General features: G+C 34.7%; 1 protein-coding gene across 1 annotated transcript; it reads left to right on the forward strand.

Moving 5' to 3' along the window:
* Window positions 1-1,451: 1,451 nt before the first annotated feature.
* CTH (cystathionine gamma-lyase) lies at window positions 1,452-21,593 on the forward strand. Its single transcript, XM_016148933.2, has 12 exons — window positions 1,452-1,773; window positions 4,514-4,595; window positions 6,154-6,249; window positions 7,890-7,999; window positions 10,031-10,162; window positions 13,487-13,544; window positions 13,999-14,076; window positions 15,161-15,313; window positions 16,556-16,677; window positions 17,839-17,891; window positions 20,792-20,930; window positions 21,205-21,593. The coding sequence occupies exons 1-12, from the start codon at window positions 1,606-1,608 to the stop codon at window positions 21,223-21,225; spliced, it is 1,212 nt and encodes a 403-aa protein (XP_016004419.1). The 5' UTR covers window positions 1,452-1,605; the 3' UTR covers window positions 21,226-21,593.
* The last annotated feature ends 5,355 nt before the right edge of the window (window positions 21,594-26,948 follow it).

Consider the following 26,948-nt stretch of genomic DNA (forward strand, 5'->3'; position numbering starts at 1 on the left):
TTAGCATCCGAATGATACACGTTGTGCTTGGCTATTGTATCCAAAAACTTGTATAAAGGCTGAGCTAAATAAAGACGGGACTGCAGCAGTGAGACTGTATGCCCTCCCGAAGTGCTTTCTGTCTTCTTTTTTTTCCTTAGGCTTCACCCCCCTCTTTCAGGTGCTGTTCGACTTTAGCCCTCTGGCTCTGGCAGGAGTTCATCCATTCCGCCCCCCCCCCCCCCGCCCCCCAGGCATAAACGTATTGGTTGGCCTCTAAAAGCTTTACAGACCTGGAGGCACCACTTCTCTAATGCTTAAGGGCTATGTGTCCCTGCAGCTAATTTGAAAGGCAAATTACTTCAGTCCTTCTGGTAAAATTTTAAGAACTGTTTATTTTGTATTCCCCTCTTTCTTAATGGGTTTAATAAAGTTTCGGATCTTTAGCTAAGACTTTACAGGGACAGAAATATCCCTAATAGTCGTAGAAGAATAGTCACAACAATAAATAGGTCAAGTCTGTATTGTTTAGGGAACAAGGAGATTTTTGTTTTTTGTTTTAAGGAGTGATCCTTGTAAGAGTAAGATTCTGGATACAGGTGAGTGGTAAATAGCAACAGGGGACTGTTCCCTTTTTCCTACAGGAACGCTGCAGTCAATTGTGTGACAATGAGGTCCTTTTGTGTAAGGATTTGAGGCTCCAGTAAGCTTTTCAAAGCCACCCTATCCTATCTTTTTCATCAGGGAGTCTTTCAATGAGTACTTCAAAAGAAGAAAATGATGCTTGAATAAACTTCAAGTTTGAATAACTCTTAGGAGACTGCCAGAGTTCTGCTTAGAGATCCTCATTACAGTAGTTTGCTATTAAGAAAAACATAACCCTCGCTCCTGTTTCAACCACCACAATTACCGGGTCATCACGGAATTCAGTGTATATTAAAAGGCAGCCTGCCCTCGGTTAATGAGAATCCAAGTTGCAAATTAGTCAGCTCGGCCAGTTTTTGTAAGGAGTTTGTAAAGGACCGTTTGTCAGCACCTCCCTCAGGAAAAAGGGTGGTGGAGAGGTAGGGTTAGAGGTGCAGGCTGAAATTGAGAGGAGGTTATTTGTGTGGCCTATTTACAGGTTACTCCGTTTCAACACCAAGCCAGCATTTCCCCACGACTCCCGCGAACCTCCGGCCCGAGGTCACACAGACGCCCGGGTGGCTCACAGGAATTATTAGATGGCAGCTAAACCAGGGCCTGACTTAGGAATTTCCCCGGCAGAGACCGATACCACATGGCAACACCCACCCCGGCTTCACTCCAAAATCAGCTCTGGGAAGGGCTGTCCCGCCGACACTCGGGGCATCGCCTCCGCTGTCAGCCAATGAGGAGTGGGGGCCGCGTCGCGGTTTTCGCTCATTGGGTCGTGCTGGCCCCGCCCCTCAGTGAACTCAACCCTCTCAGGCTGCAAATAAAGTCTCAGCCACCAAAGCGCGGAGTCCGGCATTTGCGTGCTCCCTGCTGGCCACCCGGCTTTCCTGTAGCTCCCTTTCGCCTGGTTATTCTGTGTCTCTTTCAAGCCTCCACGCACTGGTTTCTTACTTTCATCTTCCTCGCTCTTTCCTCCTTTCCCAATTTAGTATGCAGGAAAAAGACGTTTCCCCACGCGGTTTCCTGCCTACCTTCCAACATTTCGCTACGCAGGCCATCCATGTGGGCCAGGAACCAGAACAATGGACCTCCCGGGCAGTAGTGCCCCCCATCTCACTGTCCACCACGTTCAAGCAAGGGGCTCCTGGCCAGCACTCGGTAAGCTGGGTCTGTCTGGGGCGGTCCAGGGATGGGCGGGTAAAGAGAGATGGTTTACAAGTTAAAAAGGGCACCCAAGTAATTTATAGGGTGGCATATACATCAGAGAGGCAGCCGGAAAGGATGTTTACTACACCTCCCTGCAGTAAACTATTGTATTGGATGGTCCAGTGATCATATTTCTTTTGATGAGCAGAACTAGAAGGAACAGTTTGTCCAACTTATCTAGATTTGGACTGAAATTCATGTGATTTTGGCAAATATGCAGTTCAAAACTGAAGGTCAATAACTTCCTTCAGCAGCAACAATTATAAAGCTATAATAAGTCAGCTAAAAGAATTAAGAATTTTATAACTCACCTAGTTATATTCAATTATTAACAGGTATTGAGGACTTACTATGTGCTGAATATATACCTATATGTGTTATATCATGTGTATTACATGTATTGTCTCAGATAATCCTGACAACCCTAGTCTGAATTAGGTTCTCATTTTTCTCATGAAAAAACTGAGAATTAGGAATAAGTAACCAGCCAAAGTCCACAGAGCTAATAAGAGGTGAAGCTGGAATTCTAGTCCTGCTCTAGAACCCCACTATTAGGCATTAGGGTACTATATTCCAATAACGCTACAATAATCTAACCCATTGCATCATTTAAGCAGTGTGCCTTAGTGTTTAGGAGCACAAATCATGTAGTCAGAGAACCTAGGTTTAAATTCTTAACACCACCTCTTTCAAACTGAGTAACCTTGAACAAAGTTACTTAATCTATTCAAGCCTCACATTGATCCTGTGTAAATGGAGTTAATAATTAACTACCATATAGTTGTTAGTATGTATGTTAAATTGTATGGTACACTATAATTGCTCAGTAGTTTGGTATTTCATGCTGTTCACATTTACATTTTTTTAATTTTTTTTTTTTTCATTTACCTTCACAACAACCAGGTAAGAGAGCGGGACAGGTATTATGCAGTTTCTGTAGAAAAGGAATGACACAGAATCATTAATAAAGGATATGGAAGGCTTATTAAAGAGCCCTCTTGGTTAATCATATAGCTTTTTCTCTTTTGGCAGCGTACGTGATTGATCTTAAAGTATTTAAAAGTTGCTGAGGATGAGAAAAAATTAGTTAAATGAACTTTGTAGGCCAAAACCTTGATTATACTTCAAAATCCTCTTTAGTGTGTTATGTTATATTAAGTTGAGGAAAATTCTTTTAGACTTAACCAACCCCTTGTTTTGTGAGGTAGATTTCTAAGAGCATTTCTACCACTGGTTTAGGATACTTCTAGCTACTATTTTTTGGAATTGATATGTGTACACAATTTGTTTTCCAAGCACATGGTTTGTTCTTAGGGTAGAGTTTTATGAATGTGTAGCCACCCAAGCTTTAGCACTTAGTGCAGATGTTAACCATTTAGCTATGACATTAATAATTAAATATTTTCAGAGAACCAGCAGGGATAGTAAATTCCACAAACTCCTTTTAATACCATTAAAAAATTAGAGCACTAAAGAGAATTTGAGAAGCTGAATGAGATACATCTAATTCTCTAGTTTCATTTGGAAAGTTATTGAATGGGTGAGAGGGTGGAATTTGCCTCTGAAATATGCTTCTTTTCCTACTGATTTGCTGAAGTTAAATCTCTTCAGTGAATATTTATAGAAACAGGGGTACTTTTCTGTGGCAGTGGCAATAGCCACATGAATCCAAACTTTTTTTTCTATCTGGTGATTATAGCTGCAGGTCACATCAGGTAGGTGATGGAGAGGGTAAAGAATATCTGGAGCCCTATAAAATATATCCATTCAATTTGTCAAAAATAAGGAAATGAACAAAGCAACAAAACATAAAAATATGTATTACTAATACTGGGAGCTTTAGAATCAGAAATAAAGGTGTAAAGTGATTGTGTTTTGTTATGTGCTATAGGGGGCAAAGAGAGAAAATTCTGACACTGATGCTCCCTGTAATATTTGGCTTCACTTTCCTCAAAGCAGATCATGAGGATTAAATAAAATGACTAGATGAATACAGATAGCATTGTGCCATATGCATAAAAGGAACATAATGCAAAATTTTTAAAAGTATTCTATGGAGCTACTCCGCCAGGAATTACTCTCTATTTTTTGTCACTTTTATAGGGTTAAGATCTGATCCTTGAGCATTTGTAGCACCTGTTTATAGCTTCCTGTCAGATGCTAAACAGAACTTGAATCACTTCTTTGGAAATGAAATACAGGTTAGAATTAGGTTTACTCTGTTTGCTCAGGTTATTTCCTTTTCCTGATGTCCCCAGCTTAATAAGTAAAGCTAAGTCTAACATAATAATAATGCTAATAATAAAAACAACCATTTATCTATTAGTTAGCATGTACCAAACATCATGGAGATAGTTTATTATACACAATCTATTTTTTTCCTCACAACAATTTAGTCTGTTTTATTCCAATTTACAGAAATTGAGATTGACTCCGGGAAATGTTAAACAACTTAACCGTTGACATGTAACTCATAAATGGCAGATACAGAATTCTAATCCAGTTTGGTTGACTTCGGATTCTCTCCACACCACTACAGTCACAGCACTGTTATGCTTCTAATGACAAGACATGTCATAATAAATAAAAAATCATTATTGTAGGATGAACCAATAGTTGTGGTGTTTTCTATGTTAGGACTCTGATAATAAACTTAAATCTCTTGGGATGAACTCTGACTTCTTTTCTTCAGGGTTTTGAATACAGCCGTTCTGGAAACCCCACCAGGAATTGCTTGGAAAAAGCTGTGGCAGCACTGGATGGAGCTAAGTATAGTAAGTGATTTACAGTTCAAAGTTTGTGAAGTCTAGAATCTATTCTTATATATACAGAGAAAATTATAGAGGCACAGAATGTAGGCTTGGAATGAAATAAGTTCCAATACCAAGTTCGAAACTCTTATTTTACTAAAACATTGAATTATTTGCCCAAGGTGCCACAGCTGGTAGACTCTGCATATGTATGATTATTAGGTAAAAATAAATATGAATAGAGGCAAAATGGCAGAATTTGCCATTTGTTACTCATGTAAATGCACTCTTTATCTGAAGCTATCAGTATAAATAGATAATAATTAACTAAGTTTTATAATACTACCTATGATATATTCTCTGATTCGTTCATCTGATAATTTGTGCCTGAAAATAGCAGCAAGAGACACTTGCAATAGGCAGGTGTCATTGATAATGTGCTCTCAGAGGTTAGCGATTAATTCCTTGAATCTTGTGTCTTTGTTTTGTTTTTATGAAGAAGATGGATTGCTGCTAAATTATCTTGTATTTTTTTTATACAAGTAATACTGAATGAGGACAGGATAGCGAATAGAAAATAAGAGTCATGAGTTTTTCTCACAGCAAGAGTGTAGGAACTAGAAATGTTAAAGTGAATGTTGGGTTTGTTTGGGATTTGGTGGGGAAGGGTTGGTTTTGTTTTGGATGAGATTAAACATCAAACTGCTGACATTTAATACTGTATGGAGAACATTATTTCCTGCAGGAGGTATAAAGACTGAGAGTTTGTATGTCAGACACTTTTCAAATGGACTCCAGAAAACATTGTTTTTAACTAGGTTTTAAAGTTTAGCCTTTTCTATATGAATTTATTGTTGGACCACAGATCTGCTTAGTAGAGAACTGTTATCCTGACCTAAACTTTTCTGAAACAATTTCATAATAATTTTTATTTTTCAAGTTAATTGGATTATCCCTTCTGCCAGTCATGGGTGGTTTTTATCATCAAGGTGATATTTTGTCAGGACATTTTCTTTTTCAGTGTTTAATGTGCACAATACCAGGTACTTGTTTTTATTATTATTCATTTTTTATTATGTTTGTTCAACATAAGAGCACATTTGTTTAAAAGAGATTCCACATTAAAAAAATTTTTTTAATTAAATTTATTAATTTTATCAGATACATCTCAGGTCTCATTCTGAATTTTGTTAAGTTATTTGCTCAGTTGCATAACCATATAGTTAATGAATCATATCTTAGCTCCGTTCCTCAAATTTTAAATTTCTTTAGAGTTTTATATTTTTCAACTGTAATTTAATTGGCAGTGGCCTTTTATCCTAGAATTTTATAAAGAATTATTTCCTCAAAGAGTTTCAGAGAAACGTTATAACCAAAGCAGAATTATATATTTTTTATTTTAAAGATATTTTATCTTTGAAATGGAAAGAGGGATTTCGTAATAACATCAGGGGACTTCTGGTTACTCAGCAGTGATGACTGTCCTATCAGCAGAGAGAGGGACATAAAGTAATACAAGTAAAAACTGCAGGTATTTTTAACCTGTAGGGCTTACTCTAACTCTTTTTCTTTTTTTTTTAAGGTTTGGCCTTTGCTTCAGGTTTAGCTGCCACTCTGACTATTACCCATCTCTTAAAAGCAGGAGACCAAATTATTTGTATGGATGATGTGTATGGAGGTAGGTGTCCTGTCACATTTGTGTTGCATCAGCTGATATTTAAAGATAATAAAGTGAGTTCTGAATTATGTTAACAATGTTGCCAAGATTATTGATTATTTATTATCTTCCAAAGGTGTAATAGACATCTCTATGCTGCCTCAGGCTTGGTAAAGAAGAAGCATAAATACTTGGGTCCATGCTCTGGAACTGCTTATAAGAGAGACTGTTTAGTAATAATTTTATTGAAGCTGCTGAGAATATAGAATTATTAACCTCATTTATACATGAGAATGTAGGACTTGAACAACTTTGACATATTCTACTCTAGAGAAGACAGTGTTTACTAGTGTAATTTAAAATTTTTACCTGCAGTGAAGATGAGCTCTAACACCCTCAAAGAGCTTAACTCTACCTATCCCTTTACTCTCCTCCACTTTTGAAGTTTAGCCTTCTGTATGAATTTAAATTTCCTTTTGATTTTAGGGAAGTTTTTGAAAATCTGTTGAACACCATAGACCCCTTTCCTGAAAAATGTACTTGAGACAACACCAATATTTATCATTTAAATTTTAGGGTCAAGAGGTCTCACTGCTCAAAGCCCTGTCCATGTATCTAAATTTAAGAACTTTAATTCCAGAGTTTAAATGCTAGTTATTTAAAGTGGCAGGTAGAAGGGTAAAGAAGACAGATTGCCCTTACTTTTAAGCAAGACTAATTTTTGAGTTCAAAACAACAGCAAATTTTGTAAATATACTATATATTACAAATGCTTCCAAATAATTAAAGTGTGACTTCTAGGATATTATTATCCTTTTTATCTATCTCTTTTTTGAACAAAAAGTCAAGTCTAAATTATTTGAAGGAAGGGACTCCCTCTCAGAAATTTGCAAAGTGCTATATATTTTATCTTAGGTCCTTATGATAGTTTGTTGAATTGAAATAATAAAATCTCAAAACTTTAGTTACTTTTATAAAGTATTATTAAAACCTCATTGACAATATAGCACAAAAGCTTGAAAATTTCTGTTAATTTTTAACAATTATTTATATTATTTTTCAAACTTATAATACCTAGCATTAGTCTACATAACATCAAAAGTCCGTAATATTTTTGAACATAGAGTATGTGTCCCCTTGTTGTCATTGTTGTTGTTGACTATCAGTAACAGCAGTGACAATTTTTTTCTTTAAATCTGCATATGTAAAAATCAAATCCAGAACAATGTTTATAAACGAAATTATCCTTAATTGAATGATTTATTTTCTTTTACTATGAAACTCTAGTAGTATGATTTACATTGTCTAATTTTTTTATTAAAGCCTTTAGAACCACAATGTTTAAAAAGACATTGTTTCAGGAAGATATCACTTAATGTTTGAAGAGTAGAGATTGTGTGTTTTGAGAAACATTCTCTACTTCATGCCACTTGATGTGGATACCATATGCGTTTTATCTGACTCTTTAACTTTTAGTTTAAAATCCAAGCCTTATATTCTTCACTATACATGATAGCCAAACTATTTAACCGAAGTAGAATTGGTTTTAGTTGTATTTTTATTGATGATTGACACTTCCTTATATGTGTTCATACCTATAAGGAATGAACATTTCTTAATGAAATATTCTTTCCACTTTATCTGATTCTCCTCTGCCTCAGGTACGAACAGGTATTTCAGGCAGGTGGCAACTGAATTTGGATTAAATATTTCTTTTGTTGATTGTTCCAAAACTAAACTACTAGAGGCAGCCATTACACCAGAAACCAAGGTAACTGTTTCCCCCCCACCCCCACCCCGTCATGTTTTGTTTTCATTATTTCTGTTTACTAGGGAACATAATTTAAAATCTGAATAGTAAATTTTATTGGAAGCCATTGGAAAGCAGTAATAGGAGTATGATAGGTCTGGTGTCTCCTAGGTATTGTAGCATAATGATTAGGTACATGAATTCTGGAGTGGTATTCAAATTCTAATTCTTTATCATAGTTGGTATATAATTATAGGCAAATTCTTTAACCAAAGTCTCAATTTCTTCATCTGCAAAATGGGGACAATTTGTACTTGCTTTATAGAAGGGTGGCTGTATAAATTAAATGATATAAAGTGTATGAAATGCTTAGTACTGTACCCAGTTCATGGTAACTGTTAAAACAATTTGTTAGCAAAAGCACACAATTCTTAACTGCATTTCTAAGCTAGTCATCATAGAAATCAGAGTTACAGAAAAGGAAGCTTACCAAGTCCCTTAAACCCTAGGCACAGTGGCTTTTTAAGGATTCTAAGGAACACTTTATTTAGCAAACTAATAGAAGTAGAGAATGGGAGGGTCACAGACAATCTTTAGCTTCCATCCTGAAAAGCTTGTATGCCACAAGGTGTTTTGTGTCTGAGTAAATGGCATATGCAATATTATTTCTTGAGACCTCATTTAAATTCTGAATAGATAAAAGGAAGACCAGTGTCTTTTATAAGTCAGTCCTTTCTGATTTTTTGCTAATGGTTAAAAGGTTTGAATTGTATTCAGGATTATGTTGCAGTGACTGCTAAAGAAATGAAAATTATTTCTCACACAAATAATTACTTTGAATATTAACACCAGGGTGAACTTTGAATAATTAAGGTTTATATTCAAAGGAACTTGCTTGGGAGAAAAGATACTTATTAAAATAGCTCATCTGAGTCTTTCTAAGGGAGGAAAGCAAATTATGATTATGTTAATTCTTATCAACAGAACTTTATATAGTGGCTCTTTACTTACTAAAATTAATACATTCTCCCCATCCCCGAAATATCTGCCTCATCATTTGAAGATTTTTTTGCATATAAAATCTACTTGATATTTATTTACTTTTTTTACTTTTATTATTATTATTTTTTTTATAATGAGAGTAAAAATTTTTACCCAGGAATCATTTTTATAGATTTTTGAAAATAATTCCATTCTGGTGGAATATGCATTATTTTAACTACTTTTTCTTTTCTACAGTAAAATTCTAGAGTAGGAAGAGTATGAAACCAGATCTCTTGCCTATTTATATAGGTCATAAAAAAAGAACTATTAACCCATTTAAAAAGAAAGCAGTAGATAATGTCATTCCATACCATGGGACCTTGTTTAACAAATAGCATTCTCTCCTCTTTTTTTTTGACCTTTTCAATAACAATCAAGCATCCACTATGTGCCTGCTAAGTTTTGGAATATACAAATAAATATGATATTATATCTGAGTGAGCTGTAGCCAGGTTTTCTGTTGTGTGTCAGTTCTCTTCTTCACTCTAAAACCGATGCACTTCTTCAAGTCCTTACTTTAAAGTTTTTAGTGCATGTGGCATTATTTAAGTTAATGTTAAGGATATTTTTGGCATTATAGAGAGAGTTCTCTTTAATGAAAATTCTAGGATGCAACCTTAGACAATCTGTTATCTTTCAGAATAGAAATTCCCAGATACTGAATTGTTTTCAGAATACATCCTCTTTTTTATAAAAAGTAATTATGATAGTTAACTTTCATACTTCTCTGCTTATATGTATATATCTCATCTGATCCTTACAACAATTAACTCTCTCAGGTAAATATTATGAATGCCATTATATAGATAAAGAATTTGAGGAATGGAGAGAATAAGTTACTTAGCTATGACTGCTCAGAAATTTTGGAGGGCTAGGATTCAGACGCAAACCTTTTAACTTAATTATCCATGCTCTTCTACTGTAGAGTTACTGATGGTTACAATATATGGGATGTATGTTTTTGCAGTGTATTTTTATAAACTATTGTCATTTACTGAATTGTTTTAGCTCGTTTGGATTGAAACCCCCACAAACCCTATCTTGAAGATGATTGACATTGAAGCTTGTGCACATACTGTCCATAAACATGGAGACATTATTTTGGTAGTGGATAACACTTTTATGTCAGCATATTTCCAGGTAAATGAAAATATATATATTTCAAGAATGCTTAATAGACTACACAGACACCTATAATTGGGTTGAAAAAATAATAACTAATATTAGAAAAGGCATAATTATAATTCTTGGTCTAATCAATAATTGTGATTAGATTTTATGAGTTTGAAAATAATTTTAATGTAAACAAGTTCTTTTCCTTAGGTTGACATCTTGTATGGGACTTTTTGTGTTTTAAATGTTGTCTTAATCCAAGTTTTTAGATTTTCTTAGGATATGTAAACTCTGAAGATGTGACCTTATTTTGTGATTGTATCTGTCAGTGCTTTGCACATAGTAGGGGCTTGAATATTTATGTGCTGGTTCAAATTAGTCACACATCATTTACTTAAGCTTATATATATGTATACACACATATGTATATAGACCAACCTTCCAATTAAAAGGAAAGAAAAGCTATACTCAATGACATCTGAATGAGTGTCACACATATTATTTATTCATTTCTCTTCTTTCTAGTTTTTCTTCCCTCAGACCCATAGATTATGCCTAGCCCTCTATAGCTCTACCTTATTTACGTTATGAATTTCTACTTCATGTTTCACATTATAGCTATAGCTATTTATAGTGCTCCTTTTAAACTATCTATTTTTTAACCTACCATCTACATAACATCTCTCCCTCTACCTAAACCTTCCCATTTGTCCCTCATTCCTTTCCTTTTTTTTCTCCTACCTTTTTCCATATTCTTCTTCCTTTTTGTTCTGGTTTGCTCTTTTTGTTAGATCTTAAGATCTCTATTATTAACTAGTCAGCTGACTTTTTCTTGCTTTTCTCCCTCGCTTTCCTCTGAGTAACCTAACTCTGTTTCCTTTTCTTATTAGGAGTTACCTTCTCCCTGTTCTTTCCTTCCTCCTTGTACCTTGTGGTCATTCTCATTACACCTCCTGTAGTTCACCTTTATTATTCAGAGTTACTGAAACCCAAGTCCATTTTCTTCAGCTCTTCAATTAGCCTGGTGTTTATAAGCTCAGTTGTTTACATTTCCACCCTTCTGGGTCCCTGAAGTTGGGCCAGGCTTCTGCCTTCATGTAGGCTGGTTGACTCCCTGGGCAATATGAATAAGCCTTTTCTTCACCTTCCTTCATTTTATTCAGAAGACCTTACCATGTTTTATTTTTCTTTTGTGAAACACACTTCCTGGCTAACTAGCCTTCAAATAGTTTCATGAGCCATTTACCTTTGACTTATGATATACGGTCGTCCTTTAGTATCCAAGAGGATTGATTCCAAGACACCCTGTTGATAACAAAATCCATAGTTGCTCAAATCCCTTATAGAAAATGGCATAATCTTTGCATTTAACCTGTATGCATCTTCCTATATATTTTAAGTCCTCTCTAGATCACTTATAATACCTAAAACCCAATACAATATAAATACTACATAAATATACTGTATTAAGGGAATAATGACAAACAATTCTATACATGTTCAGTACCATCTTAGGCCTAATTACATAATACAAACACAAATATTTTCATTGTGGTTGGTTGAACCCATGGATATGGAATTGTGGATATGGAGGGCTGAATGTATCTTTAGCTGCTGCTTGTGTCTTCCTGTAGCAGAAAAACTAGTAAAGCAGTTCGTTTCTAAATGAAAATCTTCTGGCATTATTTATTTGTCCCAGATGATCTTCACTCTTAGATTCTTTATCCTAACTCCTTAACCCATATACCACTTACAGTAGGCCAGTTATACAGCATAGGATTGATCTTACTGAGTCACAATGAATCCTGTACATTCCCAAAGAGATGGTGTGAATTGTTTTAGCCTGGGCCTGCCCAGGTTACTCATCAGCCTTGCTCTCTTTCTCCTATTACCGTCACTAAAATAGGTCCAGTTTTTCTACCTTTCTGAAGCCCACATTACATTGCTCATGCCAGGATGATAATTGCTTCATTTCAATCTGGATTCAATCCAGTTTAATCAGAATCATATTGTTCCTAGGCAAACACATGGATTGTTTCCACAAAGCAAATCTGAAAAGGTCCTCTCATTGTTTGATCCTTAAGAAAACGATAGGTTCTTTTTCTTGCCTGCCTTTCATTGTCTGGATCTTCTGTGAGTCTCACAAAAGGCAAAATAGACAGACATATCAGCACAAAGTTTCAGAGTAGAGCCTCTGCATTTAGGTAGTGTGAGCTCTGGCTCTACCAGATTTTTTAATCTGAGTAATCTATTTTATTTTCTGTAGTCCCTTTTCCTCATCTGTACAATTAAAATCATACAGGTGCTGATTTTATTGAATTAGGTGGAATATCATGCACAGTGTTTTACTGGGTTATATAAAATATTTAACATGGTTCTTGGCACATAACGAGATCAACAGATGTTAGTTACTGGTTTTTCTTTTTAACAAATTTACAGAATTACAGAATGTTAGTCCTAGAAAAGACCTTAGACATCATGTGGTTTGACCACAACACTTTAGAGATGAACAGACACATATGTAGAGCAATCTTTGAGCACTATCTTACTTACAACATTCTATTTTTGAAACAGTCTAAGTGGAAAAGTCCCATAGCTTCTACACTAATACCATCTAAAGACTAAACAACTAATGAGGTTACACATACACACACACACACACACACACTTTATTTTAAAGAATATGTAAATGGAAAGATGTTGATAATGTTTAGTGAATAAGTTAGTTATATCAAAGACATTTTAAAGACTAAAGGATTAATTTGCAGGACAGTCAGGTGAAGAAAAATAATCTAGTTGAATTTCTTTATAAGTGATTTAAACTTGGCAAAACTAGTATAATTGAAGAGTAATTAAGAGTCAAGGTCATGGCAAACCAAGTGAATAAGAACACTGTATATTGTCAGGTTAATGATTAAAAATCTAAGCATATTAGTTTTATCTTCCTTGACGTGACAATTGCCAAATGTTGATGTCAGTTATTTTATGTGCTTACTAAGTCACAAAATGCCAGCATCTCTGTACTATCTGTAGATAGTACATATAGGAGCCAGTCAGCAACTGCTCTAAAGAAACACGTTCAGGAGACCTGTTGACCTGAGTTTATCTGTTATTTCTGGAAAAAAAAAAAAAGTGCCTTTGGATTGAATACTGGGTCTAATACTTTGTATTTTTATTTGGTGGGAAGGAGGAAAGGGAAAGTTAATAACCAGAAATCTTGGAAAATTTTAAGAAGCATGTGTCTTTGAAAAGTTAGAATAGGAATGATATTTACAATAGCAAACAGGCAAATAATGACTCATATTTTCAAGTGACTTCTTATTTAAAATAAAAACCGTTTGTTCTTTTCAGCGGCCTCTTGCTCTGGGAGCTGATATTTGTATGTATTCAGCAACAAAATATATGAATGGTAAGATATGCAGAGTTTATACTTTAAACTCTTCCATTGATAGATGAAAATAGTACAGGGCACGACATTTTGATTCCTTTCCTTCTACTACTCAGGTTTTCTCTGTGACTCATGTAGAAAGTAAAAAAATATACTTTAAATATAGGATTTAATTTATAGCAGATAAAACTATGCTCGTGATTTATTTATGAGCAGAGGATTAAAATGTACTGTTAAAGGTTATACTTTGTATCTTGGCTATAGCTTAAAAATAAGCTTTTTTTTTTTTAGGATTTTTATTTTATTATTTTAGGTATAGCTTTTGCTACTATCAAGTTGAATAAAGTTTATTTAAGTTAATTTTATAGGACTTTTCCTGGAGAGTCTTTTCAAGTGAAAGTCACATATTAGAAATTATAAAATGAAGAATAAACATGTATTGTTTTTAACTTAAAGGTTTTTGGTTTTGTTTTAGGACACAGTGATGTTGTAATGGGCTTAGTGTCTGTTAATTCTGAGACCCTCAATAATAGGCTCCGTTTCTTACAAAATTGTAAGTATTAAAAAGTCTGGATTATGCCCTCAGACTGACTACATTTAACATTTGTATTTCCACTAAATGTTGTTAAGCGATAGCATTCTATGAATTTACAAAGAAATGAGAAATAGAGGTAAAAATTCTGATTTTCAGAGGAAAGTAAAAAAATTGAGTTATAAAAATATAGTTATAGCATAACAGGGCTTTACAACATGACACACAGGACGAGTTTTGTTATTTTCTTCAAATCCATGTTAATTTTGATCATAATTTGGTAAAGTCCAAGTGAATTTTTAATTTTAAGACTTAATGAATTTTTTTTTAAAATAAAAAACATTTGATATGGCTTTCTTATACTATACTTTTTATATCTGGAATGGTGGTTAATTTTAAATAGCACTAAAGGTATAAATTTACATTTTTTTCAACAGATGTCTAAACACCATTTCCTGTTTAGATTGTTTAGTTATCTCAAGTACGGCTAGGAGTTATTTGAAGAGACTTCATATAACATTGCAGTTTTGTAGACACATAAGATATAAACATAATTAGGAATAAAAATGCCCTTCAAGGAAATAAGTACCAAGATACCAAAAGAGGGCACTGAGAAGGGAAACCAAAATTTATTGCTCGATAAACTTCTTTCATTTATAAAAAGTAGGAGTGAGGTCCCTATCCTGGAGGCATATGAAGTCATAGGCTGCTTTCGACAAAAGCTAAATAAAATGCTGGTAGAATATTAAGTAATAATAGGAACTGAACTAGTTTTTTTCTCTATATGTTATAATAAGTTTTCAAAGAAGTAACAAGGTTAAACTATGTACACTATGTCATTTCATAAAGATCATAGAAAGGACTATTTATTTGAAAAATTTCATTGTGTTTGTACGTAGTTTTCAGGATATTCTTTTTCCTCTCATTTTAAAGCCTTTTTCTCTAAGCATATCTTATGCTTCATTCTCATACTTCTAACTTATTTATCCCCCATAAAATTCAAACATTGAGCTTTGTAACTAACTTTTCAGAAACACTATGATGAAAAAGAGGGGTCAGATAATTTTCTGGGTCCTCCCCACCTTCATACTATGTTCCTTTGCAGCTCTTGGAGCAGTTCCATCTCCTTTTGACTGTTTCCTCTGCATTAGAGGTCTGAAGACTCTACAAATCCGAATGCAGAAGCATTTTGAAAATGGAATGGCAGTTGCTCAGTTTCTGGAGTCAAATCCTCTGGTAACAGAGGTTATTTATCCTGGTATGTTAATCTGATTTCCAAGCACATATTCTTGGGAATTTAAAGGGTTATCCTAAGCATCCTGTTTATGTAAGCATTTACTTGTGAGTTAAGTGCTTTCATATATTTTTATGTTGTTCATTTGTTACTGAATGCTGCTGTGTGGTGGGTCTGCTGGTATGGAAGATCGACATGGGTCTGGTCTTGTGTTAATTACAGTCTAGTGAATACTTGGATGTTAGGAAATTAGTTTCACTTATTAAATATTCCTGTTAATGGTCTTTAGCACAAAGGTTTGTGTATACCAATTCCAAGATTGCAACATTGTACTTTCCACTTGATTTACACATAATCTTGCCAGTCTGCTATTCTGCATTAGGCATAACTTTTATTTGATTTATGTTGGGACTTGATACATATCAATTTGAGCCTTGATACTTATGCACCCAAATCTCCCCAGGCTCTCTTCCTTTTTGAATTACAACATCTAGAAATGCTCCTGTGGAGTGAGCAGACTTACATGTTACTCTTTGAATTTATTTTATCAGTATTTTAAATTGTGGTGGTTTTAAGTAAGTAGTTATTTTAAAACTCTTTTGAGGTATCTAGCCATGTATTCTTGGGCATACAGGAAAATTAAGTCAAATCCCTACCCGCAAGGGACTTGTATAAACCATGGTAGGAATATATATGAGATTAAATGCCGTATATGTACCTTACGTAAAGAACTGTTGACTGGTGTATAAGGATGGGTAGCATTTGTTAAAAGGATAAGGCATTTCAGATTCAATTAACAAATGTTTATTAATTTCCAACTATGCACCTAGCTTTGTACTAGGAATTAGAATCTAATTATCAACAAAAGAAACAGATTTCTCCTCATGGAACTAGTCTGGTGAATAAGACATATATTAAGCAAGAAATTACAGAAGGACATAATTAAAAGGGAAAGACAGTCAGTGAGGAGAATGTCCCAGGTTAAAGGGACAGCAGCTGCAAATGTTCTGAGATGAAACGAGTGTGGTAACTGCTGGCCTTAAGAAAGTTCATATGGCTAGAGCATGGAGATGGTAGAAAAGATAGATCATGATGAAGCTAGACAGATAAGAGACTGAGGCCAGAACAAGTAGCCAGTTGTGACCATGGTGTAAAGCTCATTAGGCTTATTTGCAGTTTACTTAAGCAAAAAGTGAATTTTTATTGTTGTTGTGCAATTACATATTTGACTCTAAATAAGACTTTTATTGTAACTCGTAATTGCAGGGCTGCCCTCTCATCCTCAGCATGAGCTGGCAAAGCGTCAGTGCACAGGTTGCCCAGGGATGGTCACCTTTTATATAAAGGGTACTCTGCAGCATGCTGAGACTTTCCTCAAGAACCTGAAGGTAAACTTGCAAATAGGCTTTTAAATTGTAGAGGTAAGACCTTCTTACCGCAGTTTATTAATCTCTCACTTCCACCTGACTCAGATTAATGTTTTTGGTACGTGCAGGTCACACCCACAAACCCCCTTATTATGAAATGAATTGGGTTGGAAAATGATCTTGGTGCTGTAGCAAGTGTCTAAATATGTTTATTTACTTAACTCTACAGATACTGTGCCGTCAATTTGAGAGAGACAGAATGTTCTAGTGCCTTGGTTTTCAAATTTATTTAAAAGTAAGCCCCCTTTCCAAATGAAATATTATGTGAAACTTCAAAGTAGTGTGCAGTTAGTGCAATACACAAAGGCTTCTTTGAAATCCATCCTAGGTCTGTCTTTCCTAACTCTGTGCCTCCCAGGAGGCATCTGCCTGGGATGAGGGAAGAGAGGCCTTTGTCTAAATTTCACAGGGGTAAGACGCTCTCAGAGGTTCTCAGAGAGAGAGAAAGAGGTCTGTAACTTCTGCACTGGACCTACATTCAACTCATGCAGTAGACTAAGTTTTAAATACTGCAGGTCTAAAGAATAAGACCCTACATCTAAAATGGGTCCACCTCCAAAATCAGAAAGATATTAGTTTGTATTTAATTTAATATAGTTGTGAGAGTAATTTTAAAAAGGTATTTATAAAATTTTATGATACTATAACACTAAATAAAAAAACAGTTCTTTTTTCCTTCTGTTCCAGGAGGGAGTTGAATAGATGTTTTAATTTAATAAGTGATGCATATTAACAAACTAGTGTAAAGGCATTTAAGGATTTTTATTTAAAGGGTAACCACAGAGCTAGGTCTCAAATATAATACTTCTGACATTTTAGAGCTCATGTTAAGTATTATTTAAATATAGGGCCAAATTAGGAATGTATAGGAGGTATGCATAATTCACCTTTGTCAACTTTTAATGTTTTAAAAATTTATACATAATATATGTCTCATTAATGAAATCATTGTTATGGATTTTATTTTCATTTTTTTCTTCTACTTTTTTGCCTAATGTACAATTTATTCATAATCACCACCATTTCCCATCCTTTATCCCAGGGCCATTTTATTAAAAACACTTATTTTTAGGTTTTTGTATTTTTAATGGAACATCTAAATTATTGTCTTATTTACTTTAGTTATTTACACTGGCTGAGAGCTTGGGGGGATACGAGAGTCTTGCTGAGCTTCCGTAAGTATATTTTTGTTTTTCTCAGTATTTTAACTTTGATGTCAGCTTTAATGATCATTTGGAAAAGGAGTATGCTAAAAATCAGGAATAAGTCAAGATATTTAATGATAAGAACAGCATGGCACTATCTAATCAGAAAGGACTCTAACTCAATAGAATGGAGACAGTGATAAAATCTAATGTGGGCTGCTTATCCTCACTCTACCCTGTTCTGCCAGAAGGAGATTCCAGCAGTAATTGTATGGTAGTAGGCTTTCTGGCCTTTGGCCCAGGGTTACTTGTACTATCTCACTCTGCCCAGGATGGGAGGTTGAGACTTTGTACTTAAAGAGCTGATTTTACGGCTTCCTGTGAAACAACTCCACAGCTTGATTGTCAGAGGAAGGCCCAACTAGATCTCATCAAATACGTTTATTTTCTGTTCAACCTCAGGTGTTATTCCTGGACCTTCGGTGCCCGATCCAATCAGTACGTTTAATTTTACCAAAAGTCCAGAAGATATGAGAATATGAAAGAGCCTAAGATTAGGCAATCCAACAAGTTATTTTACAGATAAGCAAAGATTCAGAAAGCTTTGCTGATGACTCAAATGTCATGAGGGAATATATTAGCACCTTCACTCTCTAGACCGTACAATGAAGGCAGGTAAAAGCAGCCTGGATCTGGACTTGAGACCTGTTCCACCAATTATCTAACTTTTGAGCTTCAATTTTTTTCATCCATAAAGTAGACTTAATAATTAAAATAATTTTGATCATTTATTGATTACCTGTCCAACCAAGCATTCCTGAACTATATCTTGACTTCATTGTGTGTGACTATGACCATATATTGTAATTATCGCAGGGGTCAATCAACATCATTACTTAATAATTTTCAATTGTACTAAATGTACATGGTATATTGTGTTTTAATTTTTATAAACATTTGCGGAATAATATTCTAGAAGCATTGTACTGAGGGATGATAGGGATTACCAAAATTTATCACGTTTACTGTGCTCTCATAGTAGTTTACAGTTTCTAAGGAGAGTCAGGCAATTTCAGAAAGTTAAAAAAAAAGTGTGGTACCCAAATAATGATTCAAATAATTAAAATAGGTTTTTGTTAGTCTTTCAAGGAAATGCCTGCTAGTGAGTCTGGATGCACAAGAGGGCACACTCGGCATATGAAATTGGCTTATTTTTCATAGTAATGTGTATTACTTTAAAGCTCTTTTAAAAATAGACCTGTCCTGATTTGTTTAGAGATTTGGTTTAAAGTTGCTTAGCCCTCAGACGTTCCAGCTAGACCATAACCCTGATGCCAGTAGACCAGTGAATTTAGGTCAGGGCTTGTCTTTTCTATCACCCTCCTGTGTCTCCCAACTCAGCTGCAACTAGTGCAGCATTGCAAAAAGGAAAGGAGGAAGCAGAGCCAATGTGCACTGGGTTGGTCTTCCAGCCTGAAAACATGTATTAATTCTGTGACCTTGAAAAGTTACTTATCCTCTCTCAACCTCAGTTTCTTCAGTTGTAAAATGCAGATAACACTGTGCCAAGCTTTTAGGGTTGTTGTGAGAATGTTGGGGGGGCGGAGATTCCTAAGCTAATGCCTTGAGTCATACTAAGTACCCCCAAGATGTTAACCACTATTATAAATTACTACTTTTCGTTAGGCATCTAATACATTCTAGGTACCTATAAGTACTTTACAGGTATCTTCCATTATGTTCCTTCCATTAATAACTGACAAACGTTTGTGATAGGTGTTATATCTAATTTTTATCCATGAAAAATGAATTAATGTACACAGTTGTAGAGTACCTGCCTCATGGTAAGCATACAGAAGTGATAGCTATTATTATTTTAGATAAGGAAATTGACTCTGAAGATAGATAAGTATAACCAGACCACACAGCCAGTATGTGGAGAGGCTGAGATTTGTACCCAACTCTATTGGCCTCAGAGGCCTAAGTTATTATATCTATGTGTGTACTCTCTTTTAAGGAATTAAGAGCCTTGAAAGTGATTACAGTGATGATACCCATTTACCCAGACCATGACGGAGATTTTCTTTCCATGGGTCTTAAGTAAGATGGGAGAAAGTAGCTGGGGCTACTGTTGTGGTAGTGTTCGGGGAAATGATGAGTGTGGTGGTAATGTACATATGAGGGCTCAGTAATATTATAAGCCTCTCCTCTGTGATGCCTCCCCCACAGAGATTTTTTTCTCCTCTGAAATCTGGCAGTCTGTACTATCCATACTGGTTTGGCATTTCCTCTTGACTATTCTGTTTGGGGAATTGTCACAGTCTTTAGCTTTGTTATCTAGAGTAAAGAAAATATCTCATTCTTCTTGGTTTCCCAATTCTTACTATAGTACATAGTAAGTGCTTTACCTTGCACGTGGGTTTTGTGCTAGAATTTCTAATACACAGTGCCTGCTACTAGTGATCCTGGGTTGCCTTTCCTGGATCTGCCTTAGAAAGTTCAGCTCTGGATTGATTCATTGATCCAGAGGGAATTAATTCTGGCTGGCTTTTGGTCCAAAAGGCTTCTCGTAAGGCCAACTGGTTGGTCATGGGGTGTATGGTTTCTGGCCAGGGCTTCATTCAAGCAAGATATTAACGGCCATACTCTGAAGACCATGTCTTTCTCTCTTGCTTGCCTGGTGCTTCCAGTGTCTAAACTGAGTATGCCTTACTGATAGTATAAAAATGATAAAAGACCTTGGTTTTCACTTAAAATAATGACTAGAAAAGGTAATTTTCACAAATATTTTTGTTTGTGAAAAATTCTGGATGTATGAAGAATTTGATATTTAGAATAGAAAAAAATGGAAGATAATTGCAATTTATGAGACAACCATATACCTCTACTGATACAATATAGTGATAAAAAATTTACTCACTCTCTTCCAGGGCAATCATGACCCATGCATCACTACCTAAGAGCCACAGAGATGTCCTTGGAATTAGTGACACACTGATTCGACTCTCTGTGGGCTTGGAGGATAAAGAAGACCTATTGGAAGATCTAGATCAAGCTTTGAAGGCGGCAGTAAGTTTTGTTATTTTAGTGTTCATCACTGTGTGTGCATGTGTGTGCGTGCTTAATCTTGGGGCTGTGACTCTATTTATAAAGAGTGGCCTGACTGTTAACTTTTAAAGATTTTCTCTTCTCTTCCTACAATAGACAGGGTATCCAAATGTACAGGCAACCCAGGATCACTAGTAACAAAGTTAAAAGATGATAGTATTCAGAAAAGAGCCCTTGGAGGAGAAGTTTGCCTGCAGGTTTAATAACCTATTTTTCTTGTGCATTCTTATTACAGCACCCTCCAAATGCAAGTTGAACTTAGCATTCCAACACTGCTACTAGAAATTGTTTCCTGAGAGATCAAATCTTCTGAATAATTGAATGGACCATTAATGAACCTTTGCAGAATTTTCAAGTGAAAAATTTAAGGCACCTCATTACCTTTCATAATTGTAACCTTCCAGGGATCCTCCCTGTTGAAAACAGTTGTCATTGACAGGTCAATTCTGTTAATATCTTTTTATTAATTTTGGTGTACATTTGCCTCTGAAGAAGGTGAGGTTTGTGTTGCTTTTTGGAATTGTGTCCTTAAGATTTATATTGATCATGTTTACAATATAATAGTAATTCATTTTTGATGTTTTCTGAAGAATTTAAATTATTAAATGAATATTTTTAAATTAAGTGTGATTTTTGCATATTGTTGAAAATAGCTCTCAAAGCAGTGGTTTACACTTAATTATCATAAGCCAAAAATCAAATGGTTGAAAAGTCTACTGTGAAATTTTACTGATTTAAGATTGTATTTACTATTTTTTAAAAAATAAATCTAATTATCAATTTCATTTCATTGTGATATTCCTATATAATATGGAATTAACTTGTATTCCTGGGCCCTTATAATTCCCAATTCTTAGAGGTCTTAGCCAGTTGGTTGATTTTTATAAATCCAATTGTATAACTATCATACCCAAATCTTAGTATTTGCAGGCTAGTTATAAATTCTATATATCATAGGCCAAAAGCCACATAGAGAGGAATAATACTTACTATATTTTTATCTGAAACAGTAAATTTTGAGGCTAAAGGAAGAAATCCAAGAAATAGAATCTTGTATAAAGTTTAAGTGCAGAGTGAGATATTGTCAATAGGTCATAAGTCAAATCATTATATTTTTTAAAATTGTTTTTATACTAAAGGCCTTTAGTCATTTGTTTGTTATCACCATTTATTTCAGTTAAAAAATCATATCATTGAACTTAATAATAGTCCTGGATTGGAGAAGAGTACATAAGAATCTATGTTCTTGTGTATCATCCACATTCTGAATTATATGTATAAGTCTGGAAATTCTATCTATAGGCAACAGCATTTGAGGCAGGTCATTCCCACTATGGTTTCTGGCAGATCTTATTTCTTGCCATCTCAGTACCTTAGGGCTGTGGAAATAAACAAAAACTAGCCATATGAGAAAAGCAAAGGCTATTTATTCTGAGCTTGCAAGGGAGTCAGCTGCTGTCACTTGTGTTTTAGGAGAGACTCAAAGGCAAACAGAACATAAAGAATTGCTGAAGTTTTAATATCTGTTGATATGGATGAGAAACTAAAATTTCCATATTTAAAACTGTCAGATGACTCTTAAAAGGATAACATTAAATCACTGGTAGAAATGTTTAAAGAAAAAAAAGCTAAAAACACCAAAGGCAGATAGGAGTGGAAAAGTTTCATAGTGTAAAAACAAGAAAGCTTCAGGTATGCCCTGATTGGAGTTGTGTTGCAATTAGGAAGCTGTAGGTTTTGTATATTCTGTTGCTCAGGGATTCTGGTGAGCAGTAAGTAGCTACCATTCTATTAAGGTTCTCGTTCTCCAGAGAAACAACCAATAGTGTGTGTGTTTATGTGTGTGTGTACATATATATGCACGTGTGTGTGTATATATATATATGAACGAAGAGAGATGTTAAGGAATTGGTTCATGGGTTCATGAGACTAGGGGCTGGTAAGTCTGTCTGAAATCTATGGGGAAGCCTGGAAGTTTACACATAAGAGTTGTCGCAGGCTTCAGGTAAAATTGCTTTTCCTTTAGGAAACCTTGGTCCTTGCTGTTAAGGCCTTAAACTGATTAAATGAGGCCCACTCACATCATAGAGACGAATCTTTATTCAAAATCTACTGATTTCAATGTTAACTACATCTAAAAAAAGCCTTCACAGCTACACCTAGACTGATGTTTGACTAAACAGCTGGGGTACTAGCCAAGTTGACACACAGAATTAACTGTCATAACCATGTTCTAGGCACCGTTCTTTATTGCCTGAGAAGGCACCATTATGTTTATTAGGGTTTATAAAGTTTATCCACAGCTTTTGGTTATCTGCAAATACTCCATTAGCACACTTCACACCAAGATGATGATTAAGTGTTTAGATATTGCACTACTCACACTCACTCCCTTTATAGTAAATCTGGCTCTATGAAGTGGGGACATAACTGCATAGCCATGTTCTAGTAAGGTTAAATGAGATCAGGCTTCCAGGAGACTTCACTGAGTTGCTTTATAGGGTACATTATTCAAAATTTCATTCTACTCATGTGTTTACTACAGTCACTGTTGAAATTCTGAGTGGAATTAGTATTTCACACCAAAGTCAATGTGTACTATCTTAAGCAGACACACAGCATCATGTTTATTCAGCTAGGTGACATTTAAGAGAAAACCTTATGGAGCCAGTTAAGTATAACAAGCTCATTTCTTTTGCTAGTAACTCAATTTATTCATGTATCTGAGAGCTCATTTATATCTGACTTTGAGTGGCTTTCAAGTTACATAATAAAGTTAGTGGAACTGTACTCCTTATACATTTTCTTTTAGTTTTTTAGTGAATTCTATTATAGGTAAGATGGATAAAATAGTCCATTATTTTGGAATTTTGCTAGCTCTGAGATGAGAGGGGTAAATATGAAAGTAACAATGAAATCTGGAATTTTATTTTTTTTAAATTAAGACATCCTTTTTTAACAACAGTATAGACTTCTTAAATTTCAATTTTAATTAAAAAAATTTTTTTATTATGATGACATTGGGACATTGGTTAATGAAATCCAGTGTTTCAAGTGTACAATTTATCAGTAAGACATATATATAAATATGTATTTGACCTCTTTTACCCCATCTACCTTCCCCCCACCCCCTTACCCTCTGGTAACCCCTAGTCCATTGTCCATGTCTATGAATCTCTTTATTTGTCCTGTTAGTTTGTTGCTTTCAGGTTTATATCCCACATATAAGTGATGTCATGTGATTTTAAACTTTTTCTGTCTGGCTTATTTTGCTTAGCATGATTATCTCGAGGTCCATCCACATTGTCACAAATGGCAGTATTTCATCTCTTTATGGCTAATATTCCATTGTATATATGTACCACAGCTTCTTTATCCAATCATCTATTGTAAGACACTTCGGTTGCTTCCATGTACTGGCCACCATGAATAATGCTGCTATGAACATCGGTGTGCAAATATCTTTTCAGATATGAGTTTTCAACAACATAGGCTTTAAATGACCTGAATTTCAAAGAGGAGCCAGGAAACAGTTGGGAACTACAAATTTATTTTACACAAAGTTGGAAATCTCATACCCTATATTTTTATAAAGTGAAAATAATATGATTACTTAATTACTAAGGTTGACCTGAAGAAAATTTCAGGGGAAAGGAAATTAAGTTATAGTGCACTTTAGGAAACAAAAATAAAAGGGAACAAAAATGTTTCACAAAAATCTCTCTCAGGAATTCAATATCAAGAAAAATAAAAAAAGATGGTAAACATGATTAAATCAAAGTCCAATCAGGGGTAACAAAAATATTCAAAGTAATAAAACATCTTAGAAATAGCCAAAGACAAATAAATAACAACAAAAAAAATACTATCTCCAAAGCAAAAGAAACACTCATTTCATTTGCTTCATCATACCACTACAAACTTAGGGGAAAAGTAAGTGCAAGTGCAATAAAAAAAAGGTAATTGCTTTTTTGGATAGAAATTGAAAATTAGTTGAAGAAAGTATTGCTATATATATACTTTTAATAACCACATTTTATTCACTGTTGACTTACTGCTCACAAAATCCATTTAAATTTGGTCCATTGAGAATTGACAGATACTGCAAACATTCCTGATATTTCAAGTGTGTATCTCTGACAGAACACATAGCATAGCACTGGTGATTAGACACTTCTGAGTTCGTTACTATTTTTATAATACTTTATATCTCAGTTTCTTCAATTAGAAAAAAGTCTAGACCTGATTTTTTTTTTTAATTAGCTCAATTGTTTTCATATCTAACTGTTGAATCGAAAGGCACAAATATAGTCTACCTTCTACATAGAAAGAAAGGAAGATTCTGAGTGGTTCTGTGACTGCCCCATATCACACAGTTTAAAAAACAACTTGCAGAACTAGGGTTAGAACTCTGGCCTTCTGGCCTCTCATTTTATTGTTCCAGTGCACCATTCTTAATCCAGCACTGAGAATTTTTTAAGCAAATTAGCAAGCCACTCTCTTGAAATTGCAAGAGTTGTTACTATGTGATCAAGGTTATCATAATGAAAACCCTAGTTTCTAGTTGGGAATAGGAGAGCAACTTTGTAAGATGGACATATACTTATTTATATAGATTATTTTGTTTTGAAGAGTCCAGCACAATTTAGCCTTGGCCTGCTCCTCAAGTGTTGATCTCTGGAATAAACACTCTAGAGAGTCGGGGACAAGGAGTCTGGGTTTTTATAGTTCTGATTATTCAATCACTAGTTATAGACTAGGACTGGGAAGGGGCAGGAAAGTGCTAGTGGTGGGGGTGCCTGGGGGATGGCTCACTGATGAAATGGCTCCAGCTGGCTGATGGCAATTTTCTGGAGAGGGTAGGTGGGTTCCTTGTTCTGGTAAAAGGGATCTGATGCTTACAATGGCATATATTGCAGTCCTTGACATTCACTGCAAGCAGAAAGTCATGCCCTGTTCATTTATATCTAACAAACTCCAAACTAGTCTAAAAAAGTGTATGTGGCTATAATGTGAATATTAGACTATGATGAAATTCCTTCCTTCCCATCATAACATATTTTTCTTTTTCAAAAATTGTTTTGTTCTAGAGAATTCAGGAAGTTAATGGGAAGGAAGATTTTTTTTTTTTTTTAATAGGCTTCCATTATAGAACAGTGGAAGTTAGATTTTCTGAGTTTACCCGGCTCAGATGCTTGTTTCAAGCAACTTATTTAAATGCTGTAAGCTTTAATATCTTTCTTCCTAAGTAAAATGGAGACAACAATAATTGCTTTATAGAGTTATTATGAGAATTAGTAACATAATGCATATAAAGTATGCATGCAGTCATTTAACCATTATAAAATTTCTGTGTGTATGCCTTTGAGTTCTTTCTCTAAATTAGATAGTGTTGAATATTGGCATCATGACAAGTAAAATCTGTCCATCCACCTTCTGTTGTGATTTATATATTGAGCACTCTGCTGTTGTTACTAAGTAGCACACTGGTTTTCCTGGTTGAAGGGAGGGGAGATGGTTTTTATTTTGGCTCAATCACGAGCTGCTTCAACCAACTGGATTGAGATTTTTTTTTTTAATTGACTATTTGAGAAAGAAATGCCAGAGGATCTATGATGGTTAGTACAATGATAACAGAGTATTTTGAAAATATAAAGCAACCTTAAAAGTTTAATCATCGCCAAATAACAATAAAGACAATTATAATGTGGTAGAAAGATTAGAAACGGTTCTTGTTTTAAAGAAAGGAAATTCACTGCACTGTTATAAATTTTTCGTGTTAGATAAATTTTTTAACATGGAACATTAAAAAAATATGTAATTCCATATATCCTCTTGTATTTTTTAGGCAAAATAATCAAAATTGCAGGAGTGATTTCATTAAGCAATTTGAGTGGCTACCTCTTGTTTTGACTGCCTGGCATCCATTTAACCTTCCTCAGGCAACATATGCCCTATGGAAGGTTTTCCTCTTCCCAT

Source organism: Rousettus aegyptiacus, unplaced genomic scaffold, assembly GCF_014176215.1.
Source record: "Rousettus aegyptiacus isolate mRouAeg1 unplaced genomic scaffold, mRouAeg1.p scaffold_m13_p_1, whole genome shotgun sequence".
NCBI classification, from domain to species: domain Eukaryota; kingdom Metazoa; phylum Chordata; class Mammalia; order Chiroptera; family Pteropodidae; genus Rousettus; species Rousettus aegyptiacus.

What these genes read in the sequence shown, in the direction of transcription:
- CTH (XM_016148933.2), top strand. Translation starts at nt 1,606, where the DNA reads ATGCAGGAAAAAGACGTTTCCCCACGCGGTTTCCTGCCTACCTTCCAA. An exon ending in TTATGTCAGCATATTTCCAG is followed by an intron (nt 10,163 to 13,486) that starts GTAAATGAAAAT and finishes TGTTCTTTTCAG; the next exon opens with CGGCCTCTTGCTCTGGGAGC. An exon ending in AACAGAGGTTATTTATCCTG is followed by an intron (nt 15,314 to 16,555) that starts GTATGTTAATCT and finishes TCGTAATTGCAG; the next exon opens with GGCTGCCCTCTCATCCTCAG.